A 24135-nucleotide genomic window follows, 5' to 3' on the forward strand; every position below is an offset into this window, starting at 1 on the left:
TCGGCCCAGGCCCAAAAAAAAAAAGATCTCACGGCCCACTTGGTGTTAGGTGGATACCGGAGCCCATAGACTTCTATTACGTAAATGCCGCCACCAACCTTGAGACATGAGTTCTAAGTCTCAAGTTCAGTACAACGGCTGCCCCACACTTCAAACCGATACGCATTACTGCTTGATTACAGAAAATAGGCAAGATGGTGGCACCTACCCGTGCGGACTCACGAGACGTCCTACCACCAGTAAATATACCAGTAGCATATGTTTATGTGCGCTTCATAAGTTATCCAAGTCACCTTAGATATAAATGAAATGTATCAAGATATAAATCATCTGTCTTATTTATGCAGTTACTCCATCAGGAGATTTCCTGTTTGAAGAAAGGCATAGTAATAATGGAACTAAAATTTTTCCTTCGTGTTTCGAAGAGAGCGGGTAAAATGGCACTGTAAAGTAACAAACAATAATTAATTCAAACACAGGTCAAATTTATTTACTGTCAAGAAAAACGTATTTACTTTCACCGTCTTCTTTCTGCACGTAAACTAATAAAGGGTTCTTTTTTCCCTTAATCCTCTCCAGTTCCTTTAGTAGTTCTTGGCCGTTTTGTGCTAAATTCAAAATCATTATTTCAGGATTCGCATGTCCTTTAGGAACACCATCTACGTTATCCATAGAATCGGATGCAGTTCCGGATATGTCTATTCTTTTAGGATTCAAAATCTTTGAATCGTTAAGAGACGCTTCGATAATTTCTTTGTCGATTAAACGCACATCATCATTTCCTGACTCATTTCCATTCAATTCCGAATCTTTTATTATGTTATCTTCTTCGATACTACGTGTTTTGGGATCTCCGTCACCGGTAGCTCTATGCTCTGTATCATCATTACTCAATTCTTTGACTACCGGCTCTTCTAATGGATCATCTTTACGCACCTTCGAAAGTTTTGAATCCTTAACTAAATCATTTTCACTTTGCTCCTTTTCACAATTGAATGCGTCGCTGTTCTCTTTTCCTGATTGAAGCCTTCGATCATCGCTGTTACCTGCATCATTATTTTTAAGATCCATAGTATTATTAAAGTTATCTAGCAACCTTTTGTCGATATTGGAGCAATCGTTGACGTAAACTTGTAATTTAACTTCTTTCTCTTCGATTTCGTCGTCAGAATGTTTTTCTATTTCAATCTTTAGTAGCGCTACATCGAAATCTTCGTGTTCCATAGCAAGATTATTTAGAAAATCAGTTACTTTGTTAACAATAACATCTATCTCTTTCTCTATCTTCGGCGTGAGTTGGAGGCAGTGATCTCCTTTGTTGCATCCGTTACCTGTAATAGACGATTTTATTAATATTTCTCCGACGGCTAACCTTTTCTACTCGAGTAGTAAACGGTTCTGTCATCAGTGAATAAGCCTAACTGCGTCGATGGCGACCGGGGAATATTGTTAATAAATAAACTAAATAAGAGCGGAGATAGAACGGAGCCTTGCGGGACTCGAGCCGTGAGTAGTCGCGGAGAGGAGCGGGCAAGAGTAGTGCTGCGCAGAATCAAATCGGATCGGATCGGAAACGTGACCCATTGAGAAAAAACGGCGAGAAACTCAATGGGCTGTGTCTATGTATTAATTTACTCGGCGAAACCTTCTTCGCAAGCGACGGGTTTGAGGAGGACGGTGACCGGTGCTTGAGGTACCTTAAAGCACCGTTAATGGATCGGGACGATTTGTAATGACGTGCTTAGGGCGACGTCGACTGTTTACCATTCGGTTCACAAGATCGGTTAAGTAATTTCTAGCGGCCACGACAAGAGGGTTTTCGTGTCATGCCGCCTTCTCAAAGTGGCGCGCGATGCCGACTGTATATACTTACTGACTGAGTCAAGCTCCAGGTCATGATGGAGATCCACGTTCTTTAGGAACCGTAGTGCTCCGACAGCTATCCAACAAAAACGGGATTAAATGACTTGAAGGGGTTTCAAATTAGAGCGGGCCGCGTGAGCGAACACTCCACTTGCTTTGTAGAGTGTCACCTTATTACGAAGGGACAATTTACTTCGCCTGCAAATCAGGGGGCCATTCGACGATTGCACTATTATTGTTCTCTTCCAAAAACTTCTGTTATTATAATTAAAAAATAACTGACACCATTGTTACGCTTTGCTCATTCAACTTCGCCAAGTCTTCGCCATCTTGCTTTTCTCTGTCATTCTTTTTTCCCTTTCTTACCGTTTTCTCTCGCTCACATTTCAACATTCCGTTCCACGCTCTTTTCATACGTTCCGTTCTTACCAATCCTACATAATATATGTAAAGAAAAACCTTTGTCTCTTTAGTTTTAAAGAGACAACTCTTTAGTTTTAAAATTTTTTTTTTCAGATAGATGCGTTAACTTGTCTGTCATAGAGAAAAAAAGTGAAGTTCAGTTTTACATATTTGAATCAAGACTGTTTAAAATAATAGTTTAAAAATATATTAAAGGCTTTAAATGTTGTTTTCTTAGTATTTTACAGAAACGTAATGAAGACATTTTTTTAATATTTTTCATTGCCCTTGTAGGCAGACGAGCATACGGCCCAACTGATGGTGAGTGGTTACCGTCGCCCATGGACTTTAGCAATGCCAGGGGCAGAACCAAGCCGCTGCCTACCGCATATTATTGTTCAATCAGAATATGTGATATTAGGTGTACAAATAAGTTTCCGCCGTTTTAAGAAAGATGGCGTGGCACGTGGTTTACGTTTGAATTCACAGATGATAATCGACTTAAAAATTAAGTTGATCATTTAAGAACAACTTAATCCTATCAAATTATTTTGAAGTCGTCGTGGCCTAAAGGATAAGACGTCCGGTGCATTCGTATCGAGCGATGCACTGGTGTTCGAATCTCGCTGGCGGGTACCAATTTTACTAATGAAATACGTACTCAACAAATGTTCACGATTGACTTCCACGGTGAAGGAATAACACCGTGCAATAAAAATCAAAAACCCGCAAAATTATAATTTGCGTAATTACTGGTGGTAGGACCTCTTGTGAGTCCGCACGGGTAGGTACCACCGCCCCGCCTATTTCTGCCGTGATGCAGTAATGCGTTTCGGTTTGAAGGGTGGGGCAACCGTTGTGACTATACTGAGACCTTAGAACTATATCTCAAGATGTGTGGCGCATTTACGTTGTAGATGTCTATGGGCTCCAGTAACCACTTAACACCAGGTGGGCTGTGAGCTCGTCCACACATCTAAGCCATAAAAAAATAAAATAAAAAAATAACTCCGTATTAGCATCATATATTATTTTTATCCAAAAATGTCAAACTTTGAGCCAAATAAGCGTCAATTGCGGGAACTTTTAATTTACTTTTTTAATTTAAAAAAATCTGCAGTCGAGGCGCATCGATTGCTCGTAGAAGCATCTAATGAGGCTGCCTTGAGTGAGAGAACATGTCGTAAGTGGTTTAAAAAGTTTAAAAACGGTAATATATACATATCATATATGTATCTACATACCTTCCTGTGAGATTCGAAAGTCACATCGCCCGATCAACAACGGTGGTTCTATTTTTTGAGTGCGACTATAATATCAAGGATCTAAGCAGAGAAGTGATTTACGAGTCTTTAAAAACAAATCTTAATGATTGACTGATTGATAATATCATTCGCTCGGCGTAATTAGCCCCATTCCAGGAACGAAAGTGCTAAATGATTCGTATTGTCGATCGAATCACAGTATCGCGATCTGCTCCGCTAATAACACAATACACCCCCCGCTTCGCCCAATTCTCGGTATAACGAAATCTTGATATTAATTTCGGATTAAGTGCCGAGAGTTTTTTTTTTATTTTGCAAAGAATCGTTTCGGACCCGACGCCAATAAAGTAACGTGGATAGAAGTTAATTATTCATTTATAATCTATATATTAATACGTGAAGTAAAAACTTTATACCATTTTAATATGCTTTTATTAGCTTCAGACGTATGTATGTTTGTAACGGAATCTTTGAACATGATTTTGACCCCCTTCAAAACGTTGGATTAACTCGAAATTTGGTATACTTAATAAGGACCATGACAATTCAATTTTTTTTTAAAAAATTGAAAATATTGAAACTCAACTAAAAAATAAAAAATAAATTTTAATAAATTTGAATTAAAAATAATGTAAGAAACAATGATTTTATTGTAAAAAAAAGCTGGAGGTGCATGGTATCAGTAGTTATAAATATTTTATGAACAGATATGAGTAGAAGGGTTATTTTGATAATATCCTGAAAAGCACCCCACGCTTTTTTACAATAAAATCATTTTTTCTTACACTATTTTTAATTCAAATTTATTAAAATTTATTTTCTATTCTTTAATTGGATTTTCTATAAAAGCGTACTTAGTTAGTTTTTTTAAACTATTACTTATTTTACAAAAAATGCTCGGACGGAGGACTATGAAATTTCCCACACATTGAGAGAGAATATAGAGAAGGAGTGCAAAATCTTTCCCTTCCTGTACCCCGTGACTTACCCCAGGGGGATCGCCTCCCGATGTGACAAAGCCGGACTCGTCTCGCGCGTCACCTTCTTGACAAGGCTTTTTGAAAGTCGACAAACATAAGAGAAAGCGTCTAGAAATTTGCCGACTTTTCATCAGACTTACAACTAATTAATTGCTGGATTTACGCCTACCGACATGGATTCTGTGCTGCCCGCATTTGAATGAACGCAATCGGCTTAGATTGATCAGGAGAAAATAACTGTAGTAACTCTGATCGATAATGCTAAGTCTAGTTGAAGTCAATTAAATATCAATTGTTGAGGAGAAAAAATTAAATCTACTAAACAAATTACTTCCAGAGCCACTGTAATTTCTAAAGGTGAGATTAATCTTGAGCGTTTGTATCTATCGGTATTTCCTGTTAAGCTATCGCGATCAAGTGTATAATGAATGTTGGCCCATGAAATTATTGCCACATCTACATCAGTGAAATAGTTAGATAGAGACTTGAGTAAACATGAGACCTAATGGTCCCCTAGTAGTCGAAATACGACTTCAATTAATTGAACATTATTTATTGTTCTATTGTTAAAGACTTCTATGATCACAGATTTCGCCAAGGCCAAACTATAGACAAATAATATTAATCTATTTTCAATTTGACCACATACTATAAACTGTAACAAAAGTTTGACAATAACAAAGAGTATATATGTGATTTTTGTATCAAATACATGGTAGTGTATGTAATGATTTTTTTTATTGATTTAATTTATTTTTTAAACATAATTTAAAAAAAATTACATTCTGCACTCCTTCTCTACATTCTCTATAAGTGTGGGAAATATCATATTCCTCCGTCCGCGTAATTTTCGTAAAAAGGGGTACAAAACGCTTTTGCTTTGCGTATTAATTTAATGTTTGTTTTCATATAAATACGATGGCCCATGATTTCATTACTCGAGCATATAATACATCTGATAAACATTTATGTCGCGTAGAATGATTTTTGTAATATCCAGAAATTTTAAAAGCCGTCAGATAAATGTACGGAATGTGGACCATTCGGAACATTTACGAAGGAAACTGTCGGTTTGTCATGTACATTGGAGAGCATTCACTATGTTACGTCGGTAAGAGCAACGCCATCTGTCGTCGAATGGCGGAAACGCATATCGAAAATATTCGACTTGTCCAGAATGTTCTCGATAATTCTAGGGCTGTCGTATCGACTATAAAGGCTTTGCAGGGATGTCACGAAGTTAGTTAATAATCAGATCTACTCGGAGCGAAACAGGGAAGGAATCATCTGAAGCGAAGCGGAAGAAGCGAACTAGGAGTTGTTAAGTATTCTGTGAGCGTTCTAAGTGTTAAATAGAGTTTTAATTTTGGTACGTCGGTAGAATTTTTATTTATCCCATACTCCAGCGCGTAACAATTATAAACACTTTGACTACGTTATGCTGTTTTTGAAGCCCTATGCGCAATTATCGTCTGGTGCGTCAGTCAAAGCCGCGTTCTCACGTATCTCACGATGTAGGAGACGACTTTGTCCAAATTTCCATGGATATGGGTATATTTAAAAACGGACTTATGCGAGGCCTATCAAGCCTTATACGCACTGGCTGAAAATCCCTCAAAAACGATCCCGCAGTCAACGCGTTACTCAAAATGAGACAATTGTTGTTTTTTTTTTCTACTTATTCGCTGTTAGCCTAAAGGGCTATTCTAGCTACGCGCGGACAGTTAGGTGAGCTCACGGGCTCAAGTTGAGAGAATTTGCTAACACTAGCCCTAGCAAGAGCAGCGCTTCGCAGAATCTACCACCGGATCGGAAACGCGACCCACTGAGAAGATCCGACAAGAAACTCAGTTACTTGTGTCTTTGGATATGGGTAGGTACCTGACCGGGTTTCTCTGGTCAATACTCACACGTTATAGACGCAGTGTAGCCTTGATGAAGGATCTGAAACAACGAGAACAATTCAAGAATGTCACTCCTAATAACAAACTTTAAATCGAAAGTATTAAGAAGATTCTGGATTTCAGACCTAGGGTTTTTGGAAATTAAATTTCGGATAGAGCGTCTCGCAAACAAGGAATTTGCGGCCAGTGGCGAATCTAATCAGAGCCCTGAAACTTTAAGATTCTAAGGAAACTAGCGACATCTTGTAGCGGATGCCCAGAAACTTATACGTTGTTAAAGTTAAGGCATTTAATTATTGTATAACTAAACACAGAAATAAAAAAATAAAAAAAAAAAAAAAGTGTGTGTGTCCGCTCCGACGCACGACTGGAGTTTACTGGATATAAAAAATTAAACGAAACAATACGAGAAATAGTTCTATATTACGACAACACGATACACTACAGATTATTAACAAATTAACGAGACACAAAACAAACGACTAACAAATATATGAAAATACAATAATGAGAGAAACGCGCGATCAGTACGAGGCTTTGTGGCGGACTGCCGGCGCAGCAGCCCGGCGCGCATTTCGTGTGACATGCGCATAACGCATTTCGTGTGACATGCTAGTACGATTTTGGTCCCCATAATTTTCATACCCCGGGCCTATATATGTAAATCGATTCTAAAGGAGTAAACTCCAACATGCAAATCTGTATTTATTTATAGACAAATTGATTAAATTTCATCAATTTGTCGTTTCTGAAAACTTACAAAATCCTGCATTAAGAATAAAATATAGGATAGGTAATATGTTACTGCCGTCTACAGGAGCAATGAGAAACTAATCGGAGCGAAGCCGTCTAGTGGCTGACGCCCGTAAACATTTTTATTGAGTGCTTGAGTTGCTTATCTATAACTAATTTATGTGTATTATCTATGAATCTAAACGAGCAGCATATGCACTTGTGGAACGACACTAAGTTCAAACGATCGAAACTTTATTTATTTATTTTAATTATTATTTTTCTTAACAGTACAGTGCTTGGGGAAACACTAATAAATACCGTATTCCCTTCGGCTTTCAAGACTCATAAACGTAAAAAAGTACTGTTACGGATTAGCTTCTTTTTTTTCCCTACCTATGCTGATAACCTTGAGAGGCTATTTCAGCGTATCCTTAACTAGTAGGTGAGCTCACGGGGCTCAAACCTGACGACATTGCTAACACGAACCCTAGCAAGAGCCGTGCTTCGCAGAATCTACCACCGGATCGGAAACGCGAGCCACTGAGAAGATCCGGCGAGAAACTCAGTGAGCTGTGTCTGTGGGTTAATTTCCTCGTCGACGAGCCCTTCGTCGCAAGTGACGGGTTCGACAGGAACGATGACCGGTGGTTGAGGTACCTAAAAGCACTGTTAGTGGATCGGGAGGATCCGAAATGACGTATCCTAGCTTCAATTCATTTTATTGTGCATTACATTATGGCTATGTACCGATTTACATCGCGTCCCTGTTCAGTGCCCTTGCTGAGGAGAAATTCGTTTCGTTATGGACTAAAAGTGTACACACGTAATATCTTAAGGAAATATATGACGTCATAAGCGTCGCCATTTTTCGACTGTGACCACTGACTGGTGTTTTAGAAGCAAGTAAGTGCTTTGATCACGTGATCACTATTACCGTGCTTAACCTTATTTCCATAATTCACTTATTATACATTAGATTTTTTTTATTGCTTTGATGGGTGAACAATGGGTGTAGACATCTACAATGTAAATGCGCCACCCACCATGAGATATAAGTTCTAAATTCTCAGTATAGTTACAACGGCTGCCCAACCCTTCAAACTGAAACGCGTTACTGCTTCACGGCAGAAATAGGCGGAGTTGTGGTACCTACCCGTGCGGACTCAAAAGCGATCCTACCACCAGTAAAAAAGCTTAAAAGACACTAGTTTTCTTTTACTACAAAAGTCGACTAATTATTATTGTTTAAAAAAAGCGTTAGAAACGTTGTAAATAATCAAAGGAAAATAGTTAAACACGAACTAAAATCGTAAAAATAGTTTTATATTGTATTTAAAAGAAGACAGAAAAGAAATCAAAACATTAATAATACTCACATACAAAATAACGTATAGAATCAATTTCATAATTGAAATTTTCACGTATCGACGCTTTTAAGGTACCAGTCCGATCCCCTTCTAGTTAACAACTGAACAAATTTTAATGTATTCATCCGAGTTATTGGTAATTAATGACCGAGGAAGCGGAACTTTTGTCAATATTTAACATAATTTAAGCTATTTTTTTCAAACAGTATCTGCTTATTTAACGGATATTTCCTTTTGATGGTTTTCGAAAATCCACGATCGCAAAATGTCTGTGCAAAAGCAATGGGCTTTGAAGAAAGGCGTCTCATATCCGATAGACGGTAGTTAGAGCCCAACATTCATAACCGTAATGTATACTCAAACGCGGGTAATAATATCGAAGGGTGAAATGATATCTTATACATTTAAACGAGCAATTCTTTTATATTAATATATATGTATATAATCTGAATCTCGGAAACGGCTCCAACGATTTTCATAAAATTTAGTATACAGGGGATTTCGGGGGCGATAAATCGATCCAGCTACGATTTATTTTCAGAAAATGTTGTTTTATTCGTGTTTTCAATAATCAACTCTTCCCGACCTCTATTGGCGAATAATAATACTATTTTTGTTAATTGAGGGCAACTAACCGCTTTAAAGATACAACAAGATGGCGTTATCAAAAAAAAACCGGGCAAAGCTCGGTCATCATCTAGTTTGGTCTAAGCGCGATTTCGCTTAGCACGCGACATTTATCTTTGTAATTGAAGGTGCGTTTTATTTGATATCAGCATCAACAGTTCGATGTTTCTAATTGAACTTCAATTAATCTTACTTTTTTTTCTTACTTTTTCTAGTGACCTCGAGGGGTTATGTTAGATTCATCGAGTGAGTAGATGAGCTCATGGGACTCTAACCTGACGACGTTGCTAACACTGGCCCTAGTAAGAGCAGTGCTTCGCAGAATCTACCACCGGAATGGAAACGCGACCCCCTGAGAAGATCCGGCGAGAAACTCAGTGGGCTGTGTCTGTGGGTTAATTTGGTCGGAATGGTGACCAGTGCTTTTGGTACCTAAAAGCACCGATAGTGAAATGCTTACTCCATTCAAATAGCTAAAGAAGTGTTTTTGTTATGATAGTTTTTCCAAATTCTAAAGACTTTAAATAGCTCTCCTGTAAACCACATAGCCTTCGATATAATGACAATAAAAAAGGATAGACTAAACTGTGAAAATAGTTTTATTTATGTTCACGACTAATGAAAACTAAAAAGCATATTCAATTTATAAACAATTTTTGACTTATATTGTAAACAGACAAACAAACGAGAAATACTTTTATATATATATGTATATATCTTTCATTGCGTAAATCACATACATAAGTGAATAGGACCCATTGAAAAATGTAGTATTGTTTAAATTAACGTGTGCGTAAATACGATATATTCCGAAAATTATGTGTAACATTTAATTCAAATATTTATATAAGGTACAGCACTCAAGAAACAAACTTGCTACTTCGTTTTCCTCTTTAATCAAATAAGTTTTAGATTTTAATAATAACTAGCGACCCGCCCTCGCTTCGCTTCGGAAACATTAAAACACACATGAAACCAAAAATAAAAAATAAAAAAATTAAAAAAAGTAGCCTATGTTCATCAGGGACAATGTCGGCTTCTAATGGAAAAAGAATTTTTCAAATCGGTCCAGTAGTTTCGGAGCCTATTCGAAACAAACAAACAAACAAATCTTTCCTCTTTATAATATTAGTATAGATAAACATTTATTCCAAACATAAATTAGGTACAAAAAAATAAAAAAATCATAACAAAAATAACGAGGCTTAGAAACGGTTACCGGCTCAGCAATGCCTAACAGTAACAAAACAATCGGTACTGCGGCGCTGATCTTCCGCCGGAACCTGCGGAGTGACGCGCGCACCAGCATGAAACCGACCAATCGTTATGTACTTGAGTATGAGTTCAGCAAATAATTATTTTCTTTTGGAATTTGAACACGCTATGCTTATTAAGGAAGCTAGATTTAAAATATAAAAAAAAAAATGTTACGAAAAGGACAACAAAATGAAATTTTTAAATTAATTAAATACAAATTGCAGTTGCAATTTTATGACAATTTCACGAAAATTTCCTCGCAATTAGCATATTATTATTTTTTTGCCCTTGTAGGTAGACGAGCATACGGCCCACCTGATGGTGAGTGGTTACCGTCACCCGTGGACTTCAGCAATGCCAGGGGCAGAGCCAAGCCGCTGCCTACAGTGCCTACCGATATTTTAATGATCATTTAACTCTTCGCATTTGAGTGGCTTAAGAACTACCTAGCCTTTTGCCTAACTTTTTATGGAGGCACATATTTTGAGCCAAGTCGAAGAAGTTGAAGCTCACTCATTCGCTACTCACAGTCGGACGTACATATAATAAATGTTATTTAAACGTTTTCCGGTCCGGCTGCAGTTTTGGGCACCAATAAATATCTATCTATACCTTTTTGAAGTGAAAACTTCTTTAGAATCGTTGTGATTTCAAACCGGATGCAACGGAAAAAACGACAGGTAAGAGACACAAATACAAAAATGTGTAGGATGAAGCCAGCAAAGAATGAGACAGAAATATACATACTATTTAATACAGCGCCATCTGTGAGATTTTTTAATACTAACGTGTGTATGAAAGCTCTTGTAGTGAATTTTAATTTAGGATTATACGTGAAATTAAAATATCAATTCACAGAGGGCGCTACCTTACAATTATTTACTAATGACAAAATTTTACATATACTTAAGACGTTTAGGATAATTGTATTTTAATTTTGGAAGGTTTCACTTCTACCACGTGTGAATTGCACACATTTTGTTTTTTATAATTACTTAGGAGGGTGAAATCTAGATATCGACGCCGTAAATACCCCTCTCCACAGTGAGAAATAAGTTGGAAGTTTCAGCTCGGTAATACAACGGGTACCCCTCCTTTCAAATTAGAACGCATTACAGCTTCACGACAGAAATAGGCAGATAGGTGCAATCTACCCCACAAGATCAGTAATTACGCAATACGCATAAAGGTGCAACCTACCCCCTTAGACCAGTAATTACGCAATAGGCAGAAGGTTGCAACCTACCCCCTAAGATCAGTAATTACGCAATAGGCTGAAAGGTGAAATCTACCCCCCAAGACCAGTAATTACGCAAATCATAATTAATGCGGATTCAATTTTTATCACACGATGCTATTTATTTCATCTCGGAAATCATTGCTGAATACGAGCTAAGTGCGTATTTTACTGGTCACCATCCTCGTCGAGCCCGTGGACTACGACGAAGAGTTGGTCGTTCGAACTAGCCCATAGACACAGCCCATTGAGTTCCTCGCCGGATATTCCCAGTGAATCGCGGTTCTAATCCGGTAGTAGATTAGCGAAGCAATGCTCTTACTAGAGCCAGTGTTAGCAAGTCTCTCAGGTTGAGCACGTAAGCTTACCTACTGATCTACGTGAATTTGAAATAGCCCCTTAGGCTACCAACGATTAGGTAAGAAACAATGGGTATTTCATTAGAAAACATAATGTACCTGTCTGCAGCATTCAAATACCGGCACAGACGCGTCGCTCAATCCTCCTCCTTGCATCAATAATCCTCAACGCTGAAGGTGAGCCTCGTGAGGCTTTCTTGAGAAAATACACATGGTGGGGTCCTGCGTCGTTCTACGGCAGTGCTTTTAGAAGAGATTCAGTTCTTCAAGGACGCTGTAGCCTTAATTGGGTCTGGCTAATTAACCGCGCTGCTCGATATTCGGAGTTGACTGTTTTGCGGTGGAAAGGTCAAACTTCAACTGAACCCTCCTCTTTTTTCATCCGGACTTAGCACCGGCATTGGCAGATTCGCTCAATACAGGTCGTCTTATCTATTACGCCACGACGACTTCAAATAATTACTAGCATTCCTGAAATAGCTTTTAGATTGAATTTGAAAACGCAAACAACGAAGTATAATCCCGTTGTTAAACCGTTTAATGGGGATTGTAATCGAAACAACACTATTCTCGGATTCGATCGATCTTAATTCGTGCAATTAAGAAAGGCTGCTGCGGGTTCTTAATGAAGCTCGAATCGTGTTTACATTGCGCGCTACTAGCGACAAACAAAAACACGTTAAGGAAAACAATTTCAAGATTCGAAGGGGCCATTTAATCGGTATTGTATTAGCTCTATTATTGATGTAGACGCGTAATGGTACCTATCTGATTGGGTGCGAAAGACAAGGTTTTGTTAGAAAATGAGAGAGACGGCGAATGTTTGGTAATATGTAGTTAATTTTTGTTTGAGGGTAGTCGCTCGACGCCCGTGGAGATTCATACGTAATGTAAGACGGTAGTTGTATTTTTCTTACCTTGGCTTAATCAAGTCGAAATAAAAATCAGATTAGTTTGAATTTTCATCATCACATAGCTGTCATCATCATCAATCTATCTCCAGTGCACCCAGTCCATTGCCAACTGTCTCCAACGTATGCTAGCGATTGTCACTAGGTCGTCGTAAGTGATCTCCAGTCAAGAATCTTTCTGTCCCACCCAATTTTCGCGCCATATGACCCGACAACTACCCTTTCAGCTTGCTAATCCTAGTTTGAGGCAATCAGCCGCTTTGTTTGCCCAATCGTAAACCCGAGAATGAATTGAAACGAAAACGCCGTAAAAACTTTCAGAGCTTGAGTGTTTTAAAAGAAAGCGTACATAAATCCGAGTTCTCGGTGTACCTCGGATTCTTTGAGTAATTTTCGAATCGCTCTCTCTCTTGTTTCTTTTCACACTCAACCAGTGTCTACCCAATTCTGAGTATAAGTCTCTTCATATGCACTCCATTCTTTTCGGTATCTTGCCTTTCGCGTCCAGTCCTTGCCAGCTATTCTTACCAGGTCCCCGGTCTATCTCATTGGGTATCTGCCTACGTTACGACGTCCAGTACGAGGTCTCCTCTCCACTTCAGTATTTTTGTGCTTAAAACATAAATTGAATAAGAGATATACACAGTTAGAAGTTACATACGTTATCAGCATCGCTGAAGGGAAGACACACAGACTAACACCGTAATGTGTTATGTAACGAAGCGGTATAACCTCCCATAACAAATTCTTCTTCTTCTTATCAGCCCACAGACGTCCACTGCATAGGCCTCCCCCAAGCCTCGCCACAAAGACCGGTCCTACGCTGCCTGCATCCAGCGGATCCCCGCGAACCTCGATAGATTGTGTGGTGTCGGCCTCGAAAAAGAATAACACCTCCCCTTCTCCTCCCGTGGGTGTCGTAAGAGGCGACTAAGGGATTATCCAGAGAATGGGCAGCAGCGTTCTCCGAGTATCATAACAGCACACTGCGATCGCCAACCCGCATGCCAAGCGTGGCGATTTTGGCCCCCCCCCCAACATGGCTGACATAAGAAAGTATCACTTCAAAATTTTAATAATCGATTTGCAAACGCTTCGTTTATGAAAAAGCTTCGATGTTGCTCTAAGAACGTTAAAGAACTAGACGAAACTTTGAAGAAGGGAATAGCTTCCAAGCACGACCTTATAAAATTAAGATACTTACCGACACATCTGAAAATTGGTTGGGGCTAAGCGGTCACCGTAGCAATCAGCAAATTGAATACCGTTACCTTTTTTATTTTTTATTTTTTTATTTATTGCTTAGATGGGTGGACGAGCTCACAGCCTACCTGGTGTTAAGTGGTTACTGGAGCCCATAGGCAACTACGACGTAAATGCGCCACCCACCTTGACATATAAGTTCTAAGGTCTCAAGTATAGTTACAACGGCTGCCCCACCCTTCAAACCGAAACGCATTACTGCTTCACGGCAGAAATAGGCAGGGTGGTGGTACCCACCCGCGCGGACTCACAAGAGGTCCTACCACCAGTAAAGACCTTACCTTACCTTAAGACCACGGAGGCAGTATCCACATCCATTCTTATTACGGTCCTAACAATATCACACAGCAATACCTGCCCACCCACATTCGAGTTTGAACCGTGAAGATATCCTATTCATAGCGCAGCGGGAGTACACAGCCCGACGTTACAAATGGAATACGCTAATCGTTCGTCTTTCGAATAGATTTGTATCAATTTGTAGTTAATTTGTTTAGATGGGGGAGGACAGGCGAAACTGGAGGGATCTCGGAATTTTTCTCGAAAAAGGAACCCAAATTTTTTTTTATTGCCTTTGTAGGCAGACAATCATACGACCTGATGGTGAGTGGTTACCGTCGCCCATGGACTTCAGCAATGCAAGGGGCAAAGCCAAGCCGCTGCCTACCGCTTAATACTCTCCACAAGCCTCTTTTGAAGAAGAACATGTCATAGCGCTCGGGAAACACCGTGGAGGGTAGCTCATTCCATAGCCGGATGGTAAATTTGAAAAGTAAGTCATCAACATACAGCCGCGGTGGGAATTTAAGATGAATGGTACCGAAATCATTTCTATTTTTGCCGCGAATTGTTGGCGCGCTACGGTCTGATGAGCAATATAGCTAAAAAGTCTCCGGTCAGGGATGAGGGAATAAGTAATTCAAATTTCAGCTATGAGAGGTTTATATGTTGAAGAGGTTTCTTACTGGTGGTAGGACCTCTTGTGAGTCCGCGCGTGTAGATACCACCACCCTGCCTATTTCTGGCGTGAAGCATTAATGCGTTTCGGTTTGAAAGGTGAGGCAGCCGTTGTAACTATACTTGAGACCTTAGAACTTATATCTCAAGGTGGGTGGCGCATTTACGTTGTAGATGTCTATGGAAAAGATGCAAAAACAGACCGTATGATAGTATTTACTCCCGTTTTACCACAATACCAATAATAATTACGTTGAATTATTTTTTAGGTTTTGCTTTTATTGTACGGTCTTAAAATTCCTAAATAGTGTGTTGAGAATTCCAAAGTCATCAGGGTTAAAGCTTAAAACTAGCTATCGATCATAAAATTCCAACGAACATGGCCCTAAGCAAGCTAAAAACCGTGGTTAGAGATAATTCTTTTTTAAGAGCCAAAGGTTTCTCTTTTTAAAAGTGTGCGAAATGAAACGATACGTAAGATAAATTCATTTTAACGTATGGTACGACTGGCCCATCTCCCCTCATTTACATACATCCCCGTTCGACTTTTCCTATATAAAGGTCTGGATTCACCACCGATGTATCACTTCGCCCTCCAACCACCGAAGGGACAACAACAAAAATGTATAAAACCAACATTGTTTTCAACGTTTTAGCTTTGGCATTGTTCAGTATTTTCTTCGCGAGTTGCACGGATATGAAGGTAATTCATAGTTTATTTTTATAAGAAAAGTTAAGTGCATGACAGAGCAAAACGGGTGCCAGTTTTTCTACCAGATGATAGATGGGGTTGTGCTTTGTAACTAATATATCGGATTTTCAATGGTTTCCGGCTAGATAAAGAGATAAATCTCGTATATGAATTTCTTATCTTATTATATGCTATAAAATTTAAAAGGATTCGCAATTGAATGTGGACCTTGCACAAGAATTTTTGGAAACTGATAAACTTTATCATAAGCTTCAAGGGATGAGGAATCATTGGTGACGCTATCTTCTTATCAACTGGTCACCTTTATAGAGCTTCTCATAAGTGCAGTCGCTCATAATTTACCCCGGCTCTGTTAAAACCTGGAACCAATAACCGAGCTTTTCTTTACGCGCATCACGTTGTGATAATGCAATATGCAATCCATACTTTTTTTTTAAATCACTAATGTGAAGTGTGTTTGTTTGTTTACGTGTTTATTTGGCCTTTGTTCACATCGAAACAAAGCAACGAATTAGGGAGAGTGACATAGACTAACATTTATCGCGAAAAACATCTCATTCCCACCAAAAACTGACACCTTAACTCGACCATGCGAGCCAAATCGCATGTATCAACTAGTAGTTTATAATCGACAGTAACCGACACTAAAATCCAATATTCCCAATCATACGTGGCAATCAAAGGAGGGATAGGGATATTTATCCGCACGGACTCACATTGCGAACCAGCACCAGTAAAAGGCACTGGTGGTAGGACGTCTTGTGAGTCCGCACGGGTAGGTACCACTGCCTGTTTCTGCCGTGAAGCAGTAATACGTTTCAGTTTGGAGGGCTGGGCAGCCGTTTGTTAAAAGTGAGACCTTAGAACCCATGTCTCAAGGTGGGTGGCGGCATTTACGCTGTAGATGTCTATGGGGTCCGGTAACCACTGAACACCAGGTGGGCCGTGAGCTCGTCCACCTGTCTAAGCAATAAATAAAAAGGCAACTGGTGATCGCGTTTGGTCCTCCCACTGAATCCCCAGCTCATCATCGCTTGCTGGGGTTTATCTCAGCCCTACGTTTTTAAGTTTTGAAGGTTCTTTTAAACTTTTTGTAGGATGAAAGCGACAGAGGAGCTCACAGTGAGCGAGGCGCTCTCTGGTTCGGCCCCAGACTCGGGAAGCGATCAATGAAGCCATCCACTGAAGATAACAGGTTGGTTTAGATTTGGAGCAATGCTGTACAGGAGTAAAAGCACTCGTAGCGTTTGCAAAAAACCTAGATGGAAATTGTGTTTATTGCAGGCAAACCTTCCTGAGGCTGCTCGAGGCGGCTGATGCCCTCAAATTTTACTACGACCAGCTACCTTACGAGAGGCAAGCCGATGAACCGGAAACCAAAGGTACCGATAGGAACTAACGCAGTTTCAACATAAGCTCCATACTACATCCATACTACCTGGAGCCACTGCGGTCATCCACAGTGCGTTTCCAAAGGTCTTTTTTGCCACGTACCATCCGGCTATGGAATGAGCTCCCCTCCACGGTGTTTCCCGAGCGCTATGACATGTCCTTCTTCAAACGAGGCTTGTGGAGAGTATTAAGCAGTAGGCAGCGGCTTGGCTCTGCTCCTGGCATTGCTGAAGTCCATGGGCGACGGTAACCACTTACCATCAGGTGGGCCGTACGCTCGTCTGCCTACAAAGGCAATAATAATAAACAAAAAAAAAGCTCTTCATCATCAGTCGCAAATCAGACTGTTTATTTGGTATCAGATATTTATTTATCAGTGCTCATAGATTTTTTTCACGGCCCTCTTGTTTGTAAGTGGTTACCGGAGCCCATAGACATCGGCAACGTAAATGCCGCTACCCACTTTGAGACATGAGTACTAAGGTCTCAGTTTTTACAGTACAACGGCTGCCCCACCCTTCAAGTCGGAAGGCGTTACTGCTTCACGGCAGTAATAGGCAGATTGGTTAGCGGGTCTGCGAGCTCACGGCCCACTTAGCGCTAAGTGATTACCGGAGCGTATAAACAACAACATGAGTACCGCTTTGAGGGTCGAACAAATATATTACATCTCAATTATATAGTTTTTTTTTTAAAAGGATTTTATGACTCGGTAACTAAGACCTTTAAGGTCATGTCTTATTTCAATTTAAATTTTTATTTTTATGAAAAATGATAATATGGAGTAAAATGAAATGAAATGAAATTTTTTTTTTTTTTACTGTAATGTTTACAGGCTTTAAAAATTTCTACCATATTTTGATTAACTTGTTATGTATTAGTATACAGTAGTCAAGTAGTAGTAGACAAATAGTCTTATGTGTTTTTATTTGTGTATAACGGAATCTGTGAATGTCAATTTCATTGACTTTAAGACGTCTTATTTAGCTTGAGAATTCGCGGGCGCTTCAAAGACCTATAATTTTGTAACTTCGCTCTAATATCCTGATTAATAGCGACAGGATATAAAAATTAATCTATTTAAACGTGTTTTTCTTTGTGAAACTGCTTAAACATAATTTAATATATGAAAACAAAATATAAAAGTGAATTTTTTAAATCGTCGTGGCCTAAAGGATAAGACTTCCGGTGCATTCGTGTTGAAGCGATGCACCGGTGTTCGAATCCTACAGGCGGGTACCAATTGTTTTAATGAAATACGTACTTAACAAATGTTCACGATTGACCTCCACGGTGAAGGAATAACATCGTGTAATAAAAATATCAAACCCGCAAAATTATAATTTGCGTAATTACTGGTGGTAGGACCCCTTGTGAGTCCGCGCGGATAGGTATGACCACCCTGCCTATTTTTGCCGTGAAGCAGTAATGCGTTTCGGTTTGAAGGGTAGGACAGCCGTTGTAACTGTACTTGAGACCTTAGAACTTATATCTCAAGGTGGGTGGAGAATTTACGTTGTAGATGTCTATGGGCTCCAGTAACCACTTAACACCAGGTGGGCTGTGAGCTCGTCCACCCATCTGAGCAATAAATAAATAAATCTAAACTTCTCCTATAAAATATCTCTCGTCTCGGTGTGCGTTTCGGCAAAGGCCTCTCCTCCAACTCTTTCCACTGCTTTCTGTCTGCTACTACTCTATCCCAAAGGTGTCCAGAGATAATTTTTAGTTTGTCCTCCCACCTTCTTCAAACGACGCTTGTGGAAAGTACTCAACGTGCGGTGCGTCGTGCGCGGTCCAATAAATCCACTTCTGTGACCAGAACGACATTATGCGCGCAAATTTGATTGCCAATATATTTGCTATTAATGTTCTGAACAAAACAAAAGATATTTGTTGATGAGACCACTTAATCTAGAAACAATCTAGTTAAACCTTTCACATTTAGTACGTTTTTCTGTGCGAGAGATACCCTAAATCCACTTCTGTGGCCCGAACGACATTTTTCGCGCAAAATTTCACATCCTTCAGTTCAGTTATTGAGACGATGACAAACAAAAGTCGCTTTCGCATTCACGATGCCGGCATGGATGTTTCGTTGCAGTAACAAAGAAGATCATCTTCACCCCCAAACTCGGGAGGAGCGTCGCCAAACCTGAAAACTTCGAATTCATCCCCCGGCTCGGAAGGCGGCTCTCTGAGGACATGCCTGCTACGCCAGCTGACCAGGAAATGTAAGTCCATATCTTTGCTTGCTGCATTTATCAGTTCTTTTTGTATATCGGTCCCTCACTGCTGAGGATCGCGACCATATGTGACGTTCATACACAGTGTTCATGGCCGCATGGTACAGACTACCACTAAGTGCTACTCTTACTAGATCTGACCTTTTTTTTATTGGTTAGATGGGTGGACGAGCTCACAGCCCACCTGGCGCTAAGTTACTGGAGCCCATAGACATCGACAACGTAAATGCGCCACCCATCTTGAGATATAAGTTCTAAGGTCTCAAGTATAGTTACAACGGCTGCCCCACCCTTCAAACCGAAACGCATTACTGCTTCACGGCAGAAATAGGCAGGGTGGTGGTACCTACCCGCGCGGACTCACAAAATGTCCTACCTACGAACAAATATTTATTCGTAGCTATTTATTCGTAGGGTCCTACCACCAGTAATTACGTAAATTATAATTTTGCGGGTTTAATTTTTATTACACGATGTTATTCCTTCACCGTGGAAGTCAATCGTGGACATTTGTTGAGTAGGTACGTATTTAATTAGAAAAATTGATACCCACCTGCGGGATTCGAACACCGTTGCATCGCTCAACACGAATGCACCGGACGTCTTTTCCGTTAGGCCACGACGACTTGTGGAGAAAGCTCAGCGGTAGGCGGCAGCTTACCTCTGACCCTGGTATTGCTGATGTCCACGACCGAAGAAACTAATTAAACGGCACTACCATACACGACTTTTCCAGTTACCAACCTGACCCCGAAGTAATGGAGTCAAGAACAAGATACTTCTCGCCCAGGCTGGGGCGCACCATGAGCTTTTCGCCCAGACTGGGAAGGGAGCTTTCGTACGGTATGTTCAACGTATTAGCCACTTTTGTCGTTCGACCGTGAGCTTTATAAACGTGCCAGCGAAAGTTTGTTAACAATAAATAAATAAGTGGGAACAAATTCTCGCATGGTCATCCTGCCTCAAATTAGGATTCCATGTGTTATGGATACCAGGGACTGATAAACATACTTTTATACGTTGAAATATATACATATACAGATAACTAGCGACCCGCTCCGGCTCCGCTCGGGTCTTTAACAAAAACTTCAACGATATTAAACGTTGTTTATTTTTTTTAAATAAAAGAACACTTATTGCGGCATAACTATAATAGTTAGACATATGCTGTCGCGACACTTTTTGTAAATAATAATGTGTTCTACAAAGTCGTAGTACATTATTTTATTCTATCATCAATAGTTTTCGTAGGGCAGGCGATGTAAAGGATATTTTAGGTAATTTTTATACACCTTGGGTTACATTATTGGAGTTTTAGTAAGGATACCTAATTTTTTCAAAAAAGATTAGATAGCCTATGTCACTCGGGAATAGTGTAGCTTTCAAACAGTGAAAGAATTTTTAAAATCGGTTCAGTAGTTTCCGAGCCTATTCAATACAAACAAACAAACAAATCTTTCCTCTTTATAATATTAGTATAGATATAGATAAACGACCAGACGTAGAGCAAACAAACCTGTTCATCGCACAAATGTTTGATGCGGGAATTGAACCCACGACCCTCGACGCGATAATCAGGGTGGCTACTATTGCACCACCAAGACAGTCGTGAAGAGGTATATTAATAAACTGCATTCGCAGGAATTAACATTGGTGTAGCGTCTTTTTAGTAAGGACTATTTCAAACAATATAAAGTAATTGTTCAAACGCTAATCTATACGTGAAGCAAAAACTTTGTATCCCTTTTTACGAAAATTGCGCGGACGGAGGAGTATATAATTTTCCACACTTATAGAGAATACAGAGAAGCACTGCGCAATGCTAATATTTTTTTTTAAATAATGCTTAAAAGATACATTAAATCAATAAAGAAAACATTACACACACTACTATGTATTTGACACAACACACATATATATAAATATACTCTTTGTTTATTGTCAATTGTCAAACTTTTGTTAGTGCTTAAAGTCTGTGGTCAACCTGGCTTTGGCTTTTTTGAAAATTTATTTCAGCAATTATATAGAACAGACAAGGCTGTATGGGCTTAGATCCCCTTGCCTTTCCTAATAAGGAAAAATTGTACCAAAAAAAAATGTTTGTGGTCAAATTGAGAATAGATGAATATTGTTTGTCTTTATTATTATTTATGTATAGTGTAGTTTTGGCGAAATCTGTGATTATATTATATAAGTACACAATAGTATTTGACAATAGAACCAATAACTTCTGGACGTTGGATCTATAATAAGTTTTGATCGGTAATCGTTTTTGGTACGACTCTGTTTGGAGGATTTTAAGAGAAACTTCTCGAAGCTTGAACCGCGAAATAGATTTTAAATATTTCCGTTCAAGCGATCATTAGATGAAAATTTTTTCGATTCCAATGATCTGTGGTAATTTTTTATACTATTTATAGATAAGACGGGTGGATGAACTCATCCTCCCACCTGGTGTTAAGTGGTAACCAGAGTCCGTAGACAACAAAAACGTAAATGACCACCTACCACCTACCTTGAGATATGAGTTCTAAGCTCTCAGTATAGTTACAACGGCTGCCCCGCCCTTCAAATCGAAACGCAATACTGCTTCACGACAGAAATAGGTAAGGCAGTGGTGCCTACCCGTGCGGACTCACAAGACATCCTGTCATGGATAAAGAACCGCTAAAATGAAAACTTTACAAGTGAATATGTACACAGATTACCTTGTCTTTCACAGATTACCCTACAAAATATAGGGTTGCCAGAAGCGTTAACAAGACAATGGACAACTAAACGAATTATGGTCCGCTTGAGGTACCTCATTTGAGGTCTCGATCGACTCCGACGAACGGTTACGGGTAAACGGCGACAATGTTAATGTTTTGGACGAAACAATTGTTAATTAATAAATTCATGTGATTTTGTAATTGTAATTTATAAGTGAATAAAAAAAATAAACTATTTAAAATAAACGAGTCGTTATTATTATTATTATTATTATCATTCTACTATATTTATTTAAAATCTTATTAATTCTACAATATTTTTCAAAAATATTAATTCAAAAACCTAACCCGCATGTTTGCATTTGACACACACACACACACACATACTTATATACTTACTATTTTGTTTATTGTTAAAGTCTGTTGTTAAATTGTGTTTGTCTTCAATATTATTGGCCTTAGCGAAATCTGTGATTTTATGTGATGTGAAGTATAGTCTTTGACAATAGAAACAATAATAATGTTCAAACTTATAATTTCAATTAGTTATAGTCGAATTTCGACTACTGAGCGACCACTAGTTATAATTACTATTATTTTTTTATTGCCTTTCTAGGCCGACGAGCATACGGCCCGCCTGATGGTAAGTGGTCGTACCGTCGCTCATGAATGTCAGCAATGCCACGGGCTGAGCCAAGCCTCTGCCTACCATAAATACGCGCTTAAGTAAACGCTTGCTTAAGACGGTATTCAAGTGAATTCGTGAACGAACTACCCACAACTTTTCACAAAATTCATTCCGGCTTGAGCAGCCGAACGGAGTGGAACTATTTGTTGTTATTGCGAAAGAAAATATTTGAAAAATCAAGCCTTAATTACCGTCACTATGGAAGGCAAGGTTAAAGAGCGGACGGTTAGCGTGGTATGGACATGTGATGCGTGGAGAGAAGATGCATGTGACTAGGAGATGTATGGAAATGGTAGTGCAAGATAGAGGAGGAAGAGGTCGACCGAAGAAGACCGGGATGGAGTGTGTGAACGACGATATGAGAGAGAGAGAGGAGTCAGTGTTGAGATGACGGTTGATAGAAGAGAATGGAAGAGAAAAATTAGCTGTGCCGACCCCACCTAGTGGGATAAGGTGGAGAAAAAGAAGAAAATGGAAGGCAATGTGGAAGCCCTTCGTGAGAATTTATTAAGTACGTATTTCATTAGAAAAATCTCTACCTGTCTGCGGGATTCGAACACCGTTGCATCGCTAGATACGAATGCACCGGACGTCTGATCCTTTATGCCACAACTTCAAAATTCTGTTACCTACCAAAAAGTCAATAAGCAAGAACCAGCTCTTGATTTTTTTTTATTGCATAGATGGGTTGATGCGCTCACAGGCCACCTGGTGTTAAATGGTTACAGGAGCCCATAGACATCTACAACGTAACTGCCGCCACCCACCTTGAGATATAAGTTCTGAGGTCTCAAGTATAGTTACAACGGCTGCCCCGCCCTTCAAACCGAAACGCATTACTGCTTCACGGCAGAAATAGGCAGGGTGGTGGTACCTACCCGTGCGGACTCACAAGAGATCCTAACCACCAGTAAAAATGTTTGTTGAAGTAATCATAAAACACAAAAAGAAACATATTATATCGTACATACGGTTTTTTTTTTTTTTTTTTTCTCGGGCCGGGGCCGAACCTCCTACGAGGTCTCCGCGCCTAGGGGGCGCGCGGGGTATGTGAGACTCAACGATCTGCAGGTGTTGAGAGCACATCGCGGGCCCAAGGATTTTAGGGCCCACCCACTAAACGACTCCCCTGCACTCTTACACCCGACGTCCGATCTCCGTCCGGGGTCAGAACCCGTTCAGAGTAGGGGGATTCCCGCGGTCAACACTACAACCAGACACGCGGCGCCACCCCGAGGACGCCCGACCGACGGGTCGTC

General features: G+C 39.7%; 2 protein-coding genes across 2 annotated transcripts; one reads left to right on the forward strand and one right to left on the reverse strand.

The window, feature by feature from the left end:
* Positions 1-467: 467 nt before the first annotated feature.
* On the reverse strand, positions 468-8620 carry LOC114246647 (uncharacterized). The gene is made up of 3 exons (XM_028179290.2): positions 8526-8620; positions 6421-6454; positions 468-1331 (listed from the first exon to the last, which is right to left on the reverse strand). Exons 1-3 carry the CDS (start codon positions 8553-8555, stop codon positions 487-489), a joined length of 909 nt encoding a protein of 302 aa, XP_028035091.2. The 5' UTR covers positions 8556-8620; the 3' UTR covers positions 468-486.
* A 7060-nt stretch (positions 8621-15680) lies between these two features.
* Positions 15681-22434, forward strand: PBAN (pheromone biosynthesis activating neuropeptide). The gene is made up of 6 exons (XM_028179212.2): positions 15681-15830; positions 16937-17034; positions 17124-17221; positions 19336-19465; positions 20214-20320; positions 22200-22434. The coding sequence occupies exons 1-6, from the start codon at positions 15750-15752 to the stop codon at positions 22253-22255; spliced, it is 570 nt and encodes a 189-aa protein (XP_028035013.2). The 5' UTR covers positions 15681-15749; the 3' UTR covers positions 22256-22434.
* Positions 22435-24135: the final 1701 nt, after the last annotated feature.

The sequence above is a fragment of the Bombyx mandarina genome, chromosome 11 (genome assembly GCF_030267445.1).
Source record: "Bombyx mandarina strain Sakado chromosome 11, ASM3026744v2".
NCBI classification, from domain to species: Eukaryota; Metazoa; Arthropoda; class Insecta; order Lepidoptera; family Bombycidae; genus Bombyx; species Bombyx mandarina.

What these genes read in the sequence shown, in the direction of transcription:
- LOC114246647 (XM_028179290.2), bottom strand. Translation starts at nt 8,555, where the DNA reads ATGAAATTGATTCTATACGTTATTTTGTAT. An exon ending in TTCTATACGTTATTTTGTAT is followed by an intron (nt 6,455 to 8,525) that starts GTGAGTATTATT and finishes TCGTTGTTTCAG; the next exon opens with ATCCTTCATCAAGGCTACAC. An exon ending in CTACACTGCGTCTATAACGT is followed by an intron (nt 1,332 to 6,420) that starts GTGAGTATTGAC and finishes CGTCTATTACAG; the next exon opens with GTAACGGATGCAACAAAGGA.
- PBAN (XM_028179212.2), top strand. Translation starts at nt 15,750, where the DNA reads ATGTATAAAACCAACATTGTTTTCAACGTTTTAGCTTTGGCATTGTTC. An exon ending in CGATGAACCGGAAACCAAAG is followed by an intron (nt 17,222 to 19,335) that starts GTACCGATAGGA and finishes GTTTCGTTGCAG; the next exon opens with TAACAAAGAAGATCATCTTC. An exon ending in GGGAAGGGAGCTTTCGTACG is followed by an intron (nt 20,321 to 22,199) that starts GTATGTTCAACG and finishes TGTCTTTCACAG; the next exon opens with ATTACCCTACAAAATATAGG.